At 49.5% G+C, this 6,231-nt stretch overlaps 4 protein-coding genes across 4 annotated transcripts; all 4 read right to left on the minus strand.

The window, feature by feature from the left end:
- Window positions 1–441: 441 nt before the first annotated feature.
- Window positions 442–1,002, minus strand: FIBRA_03226 (uncharacterized protein; the record flags this gene model as incomplete). Its single annotated transcript, XM_012325071.1, has 3 exons — window positions 442–554; window positions 618–698; window positions 753–1,002. The coding sequence occupies 3 exons, from the start codon at window positions 1,000–1,002 to the stop codon at window positions 442–444; spliced, it is 444 nt and encodes a 147-aa protein (XP_012180461.1).
- A 289-nt stretch (window positions 1,003–1,291) lies between these two features.
- Window positions 1,292–2,817, minus strand: FIBRA_03227 (uncharacterized protein; the record flags this gene model as incomplete). Its single annotated transcript, XM_012325072.1, has 6 exons — window positions 1,292–1,761; window positions 1,813–1,954; window positions 2,010–2,182; window positions 2,232–2,505; window positions 2,565–2,618; window positions 2,683–2,817. The coding sequence occupies 6 exons, from the start codon at window positions 2,815–2,817 to the stop codon at window positions 1,292–1,294; spliced, it is 1,248 nt and encodes a 415-aa protein (XP_012180462.1).
- A 553-nt stretch (window positions 2,818–3,370) lies between these two features.
- On the minus strand, window positions 3,371–3,949 carry FIBRA_03228 (uncharacterized protein; the record flags this gene model as incomplete). Its single annotated transcript, XM_012325073.1, has 6 exons — window positions 3,371–3,386; window positions 3,442–3,456; window positions 3,519–3,529; window positions 3,589–3,677; window positions 3,735–3,831; window positions 3,905–3,949. The coding sequence occupies 6 exons, from the start codon at window positions 3,947–3,949 to the stop codon at window positions 3,371–3,373; spliced, it is 273 nt and encodes a 90-aa protein (XP_012180463.1).
- A 363-nt stretch (window positions 3,950–4,312) lies between these two features.
- On the minus strand, window positions 4,313–6,004 carry FIBRA_03229 (uncharacterized protein; the record flags this gene model as incomplete). Its single annotated transcript, XM_012325074.1, has 3 exons — window positions 4,313–5,013; window positions 5,064–5,224; window positions 5,274–6,004. 3 exons carry the CDS (start codon window positions 6,002–6,004, stop codon window positions 4,313–4,315), a joined length of 1,593 nt encoding a protein of 530 aa, XP_012180464.1.
- Between the last annotated feature and the right edge of the window lie 227 nt (window positions 6,005–6,231).

A 6,231-nucleotide genomic window follows, 5' to 3' on the forward strand; every position in this document is an offset into this window, starting at 1 on the left:
ACGACCATTCGTTTTGGACGTTTTTGACCTGTACATACGTTGGGATCGGCGACACTTGTGAGATTACCATTGTTACATATCATCTGCATGTTTTGTATGACTGCCTGTAATCTGACATCCTCGGTGGTGGGCTTTCTCTTGGAGACTGGCGAGCGGTGGACGACGCTCCTCCTTTTCGCGATCGATGGATAGCCGGAGCATCGATGAGCAGGTACAACGGCTGGAGAGGGTGTTGCCTATCTTTCATGATCATGAACGAATGGCCGCGTCCCAAATGGGTATTGCCGATATACGCCAATCGATCGTGCTCATCCGTCTCCTCGAGCACGACCGCGCTGTGAGGCAGCAGAACATGACTGGCCACAAGCAGCGTCCTCGTTGTCGTCCAAACGTATTAGCACGGACTTTTTTTTTTTTACCAGTACGACTGAGGGTGCGTGATTATGATGGCTCGATGTAGTCTAGCTCGGGAGGGGCAATTGAGCTATTTCGGCCCCTATCGCTGAGAGCTGTCAGCAGCTCCTCATGAAACCTCTCCGTTGTGTGCCGAGCTTCTGCAATTCACCGTCGATGTCTATTCAGCTCTGATTCCCCGAGCTTCCAACGGCGAAACGCACCTTCCATAGACGACGCGATTGCATTCATCAAGTCTGCGTGGGCCCCAGAAAGTACTTGTAGAACTTCTTCCTTGGGCACGTCTAACGTCGCACAAAGTTAGAACCCGTCGCGAAGTCTCCAGCAGCTCCACATACCCGAGAGCGGGCGACGAGCCGCCCTGTATTTCTGCTCGTCTGCGACCATCTGGGTAAGTCTGGCTTGGATATTTCCTAACTGATCCTGCTGATCTTGCATTCGGGAATTCATCGCCTCATATCGAACTTGAGAACTCTCCCTGCATTCATTCAGAAGCTCGCTATTGTGACGGGTAAGCGCGATGAGACGCGATAGCTCGTCTTGTGCACTGGGCTTCACCGTCACATCGTCAGACGGTTGATCAACCATGACCTGGTTCGATCAGATTTTCTACTTAGTTTATCTTCACAAAATTTCAGGCAACCAGGTCTCGACGCACATACCTCGTTATCTGTTGCTCCCGGCGAAGGTGTACAAGCGAACCAAACCAACTTGGCTGGTGCCACAGCCGCGTTTTGTTCGCACGTGACCGTGCACCTGGCGCTTGCCGACTCCCCAGTCCGTCAACCATGTTCCGCCGTCCACCAGCTGTATTTTGAATAGTAGAAATTCCTTTTTTACTGTGACCAATGTGTACTGCGATCAATCTATTAGACTATCAGTACCAGATTCCTCTGGTTCTATGTGCGGGCAGCATTTTTGTTATGCATATGCCAGTGACACTATCCTCACCCTTCTCGATCCGCTTCGCAAGATCCCATAGGTAAAAATCTATCAGTACGCTGCTGATCTCGACCTTTCTTTGAAAAATTTGATCAACAGCCTGAAGATAGACCATTTCCTCCCTCAGGCGTTCTACGGCGACGATGCTAGCAGCTCGAATGCCAACTTCCTCCTTGCTTCCGACAGGTAAATTTCTATACTCCTCCAGGGACTTTACGAGGCTAGGCGAATATTCTAGTATCTGGAGATGGTGCAAGATTTGTGGTACACGATAGTCAGAAAACATGGTGAGCTGACTGATAACAGGTCCCTGCGGAAACAAGAGGTGAGGTAGTGCGGGGGAAAGAGGATAGAAGGCCGCCCAGATCTCGGCAGTCAAAATCTGTGCACGCTTCCAAAAATGCACTGCCATCAGAATCAGTCGGACGATAATCTCGGAAGGGCCGTATTGCCAACCTCTTTGATTTTGAAACATGACTTCGTCACGAAATGGAGGGAAGGTTTCCACTACCATCCGTGCAAATTGAAGCGCAGTGCCGCGACCTTCGTATCTGCTAAGAAACTCAGAGCAGAATCCTTGAAAAGATCCACCGAAGTCCTGTAATGAAAGTAGTTCCATGAATGTGATCTCGTTGTCCATAAAATCTACGCACATTACACAAGATACGCCCGACTTCGCGTAAAATGGCAATTCTCTCCCTTAGCAAAGGGATCCCTTCACTGCATCGTGCCGCCGGTCGGAATATGTGCTCAAATAAAGAATCTGGACATAACGTAGTGGATGAATAAAACGCAGGATCGGTGACGTGGATATTTTCGTCAAGGGCTGAAGAGCAGCTGAGCGAGTGTATATTCACAAACGATAGCGGGCTCACCACGGTCAATTGCAGCGACCAACGACCAATAACCTGTATGTACTGTGGTCTGCCCAAAGTCCCACCCCTCTCGCCATTCCACGCCGTAACGATCGGGGCATCCCTCCCGTTCTGACCAGAAACTGAAATTCAGCGACGAGATGACGAATATCCAGTCGAGGCAATTTTTCGTCGCGGGATCGTCCCAGGACGGGGATTCGTGTGGGACTATGTGCAATGGGTGCGTTCGCCATGACCGTGGGGAGTATGACTCGGACTGGATCCTGTCCAAAATCTGCAAGTCGCGCGTCTAGATCTGATGTGCGCGCCCATGAATCTACTGAGCAAACGCACGTATTTTGCTGCTGCTGCGATGCCCCGTTCGTTCAGGCGCACTAGATTTGTGTTCTAGACAGAATATGGTAAGGTGAGCTCCGGGACGCTGGCAGTTGTTCCAAAACAAGATACAGACTTCAAAAACATCTCGCGCGGTCCGGAGAACGGGGTTCGCATCACCTGAAGAACACACTCGACCCGGTTGCTTTTCTTGAAAGCCTCCGGGGGTGGTGCTAAAGCGTATTTCTGAGCTTGGGTGAACGATTGTCATGTTGGGGGCGGGGTGTGGATTGAGCTGGTCAGGGGTACCAGCGGAGTATACTGAAATGCAGGTAAGGGATCCTAGCTTCTACTTTGGAGTGAGAAGGTTTTCGGGGGGTAAACCAATTACTTAAGACTAGAAGATAGTGCTAGATGTACAAAATCTGTAGAGCCGAGAGGCCTTTGATGATCATGAAGATTGAGAGGAAGTTTTGACTCAGTGAACGTCAGCCAGCCACGCGGCTATTACTCCGGGTTTGCAAATATTCATGGTCCCACAGTGTGCATACAGTCACTCTCCGCACAATTCTCGGCACACTGCTAACTGTTGCGATTATGGATTATAGACCAGATATACGAATATACGAATACACTGAGGACGAGTCACAGCTCACAACTTCACAGTAAAGGGAGCCGAAGCTATCATGCTGAAGTCTTCCTCTCCGGCTGATTCGGAGGATATGTGGCTTCACCTCGCAAAATCTTCTCCCCGTACTCTTTGGTATCGCGCTTGAAGTACCGTGAGCAAGCTGTGTAAGAACCGGCACATTCAAGTCAGAGACCTACTTTGCCAAACACCTAAAAAGGACAGGCGTCAGGCTGGTACGGGACTCGTGAACGGCAGTGTACGCACAGATCCACGGATTCGCTATGCAATTAGACGATGCTTAGCAAATATCACTGAAAAGAACGGAAGTATTCAGGGCTTACTTTAGCATGCCCTAGTAGGATACATCGGTTAGGCTAATCGATGCAGCTAATGTAATAACAACTTGCCTACAACCTCCTCTTTGAAAGATGGCTTCGGTGGCGATTGTCCTACGACCACTTGAGCACCACCTGCTTGAGGAGCATCCGCTGAAGGAGACGCTACGTAATGCATCAGCACAACCCCGACACCAATCCAAGCCAGATCAGGAAACCGACTCTGCGTACTCGAATCCATCCCGGCTAGATCATCTTGTTCACTCGAGGACGATACCGGCATACTTTCATGCGCATTTGTATTTATGGGCTTTGAATCCTATAAGATGTTGTTATTAAATGAGTGCCCACGACCGCCCTGGGGTATACTTGGGCAGCTTCTTTCAACATACGGTGTCAAGCATCTGATCGATATTTCCATTAGAAGCAGCAGACATGGTGACGGCGCGAGACTGGTAGAACGATAGTACGAATGTGAAGAATACCGCAGAGAGAAAAGGTTGGCTGGATCACGTCCTCGTACACGCATCGACGTCACACTTCCTATATCCGATGTGGAGCAGCACGGTGCAACCGATGACGTACTTGCACCTTAGAAAACATTTATGGCAAATATTAGGTGTCATGAAAACATGAGGACGGCGTCATACGGCAACCGATTATTATTTCTTGATACAACCCAATGAATATACTATCTACGGCGGATTAACTTGAATGTTTGCAAGAGCACTTCTCGCTCAAAGACAGCACTAATTGACAATGGCAAGTCAGTGCACACCATGCACTAGACAACAAATTCCTTACCAAGCAATCAAACACGCTGCGAGGCAGCCTACGCCCAAACCGATATGCTCTAGATGTGCTGTGACATCTCGGGAGGAAACCAAATATTTTGCCTCGCTCCATCGCATCGCGATTGACGAGACTCCAAAGACTAAGAGAACGGAAGGGGGAGGCACGACTTGTCTCCAGCTGATGAGCTCAGGGCTTCCCTTCTCGCGGAAGTATCGTAGCGCGAATACCCAAGCATAGAGTGCCCTGCAGAACAAATTCGCGACATTCGCCCAGATTAGCCCAGCATCACCGAAGTCGAGGCCCTTCACCAGGCCCACAGCAGCACCAATAAATCCGACAGAGAACATGAACAACCATCTGCTCTGTGTTCGGAGATCCGTGGACGAGGCAGTAGAGGCAAAGAAAGCCTCAAGGACGCCATTAAATGCCATCATTGGGATGTAGTAGACGTAGGTGCGCAGAATGGTTGGCGCTGAAGTATGGTGATATTTTGATGGGAGAAGTATGACAATGGCAATCGCGAGGTAGGGGGGCCCAAACGCGACAAGAACCAGCAGTATGTGCGTGAAGAGAAGCAACAGCGAAAGAAGCATGCTGGATGCTGCTCGAAGGCCCTCGATGTTTGATTGCTTGGAAAGCGTCTTTGAAAAGAATACACGCGACGTCTCTTCGATGGGTTGGAACACAATTCGAGCTACCATAGAGCCTAGAGGCCTATTGTAAATGTGATAAATCGCTGTGGGCCTTTTCACGTACCATAGTTAGAGGCAACGGCATATCCACCCTGATCAGCTAGTGGACTAAAGCGCGAGAGCAGGAATTTGTCGCCTTCGGTGAGGAAATGCTTGATGAAGGATTGGGCCGTCATTGCAATGGAGAGATTCAATAACGCAGAATCAAAGTATTTCGAGGTTTTGCTGTACATACATCAATCACCCGAAGGAAATGTATTATTTGAAAACACACTTGCCATGCACCAGCGTGGTGAACCTCTGCGGCCAGAGATAAAGGCTGCCTTGATATGCGTACAGATAGATTGCGAAGACGGTTACCCCATACGCGGCTTGCCCCAGTGCGAAAGCCATGAGCGCGTAATCTGCAGACCCCGCTACTAAAGAAAGGAAAGTAACAATCGTTCTCATCACGACCGCACATCCTTCAGCCTTTACTCGAAGGTCGATGCGTAAATCATTTTGGGCACGGACATACAGAGGCTCGGACAATAACTCGATGCACGCTGCCAGAGCATAGACAACCGCGCCCGAGTAGAAATAAGACTGGGATGTCGTAGTTGATGAAGCATTTTTGACATAGATAATAGTGATTAGAGCAGCAGCAGGTACACCAAATATAATAGGCAGGGTGGATATGTTGGCAAGACCATTACGCTCGCCGTCATCCCGAGATTTCTCGGGAGACGTTCTCGATGAGCGAAGGAGTGCATTTCGGACGCCTTCACGAGAGAGAAATAGGATGGTGGAAAGGAGCAGCTCGAACTGAATGGCCGCTGTGCCAAAGACTTGTGGCGATACGAGACGAACGAGGGCTTGATTCAGTACGAAGGTGAAGATGCGCGAGACGAACTGTAAGATAACCAGCGAAGAGAACGACGATAGTGCCTTCGAGAGGAGGAGTTCAGTCTCCGGTTGGGTTGACTTCTCGAGTCCGGTACGGGGACGAGTGGTGGTGGAAGCCATACGTGGCGAGAGACAGAGACGCCCGTTCAAGTTGTCATCCCGATCCTCACGTTGTTTTACAGCTCTTTCTAGGTCCACTGCTGAACAGCTGAATGTTAATGTTTTATCTTCGAACTCCAAGGCACGCATCAAGATGTCTTATATCATGAAGAAATCCAGCATCCATATATTAAGAATTTGGTTCTTATTCGGGCTAAACATGACTTAACCGTGACGGCATACGAACG

Source organism: Fibroporia radiculosa (assembly GCF_000313525.1).
Source record: "Fibroporia radiculosa TFFH 294 genomic supercontigs, scaffold1815, whole genome shotgun sequence".
NCBI classification, from domain to species: Eukaryota; Fungi; Basidiomycota; class Agaricomycetes; order Polyporales; family Fibroporiaceae; genus Fibroporia; species Fibroporia radiculosa.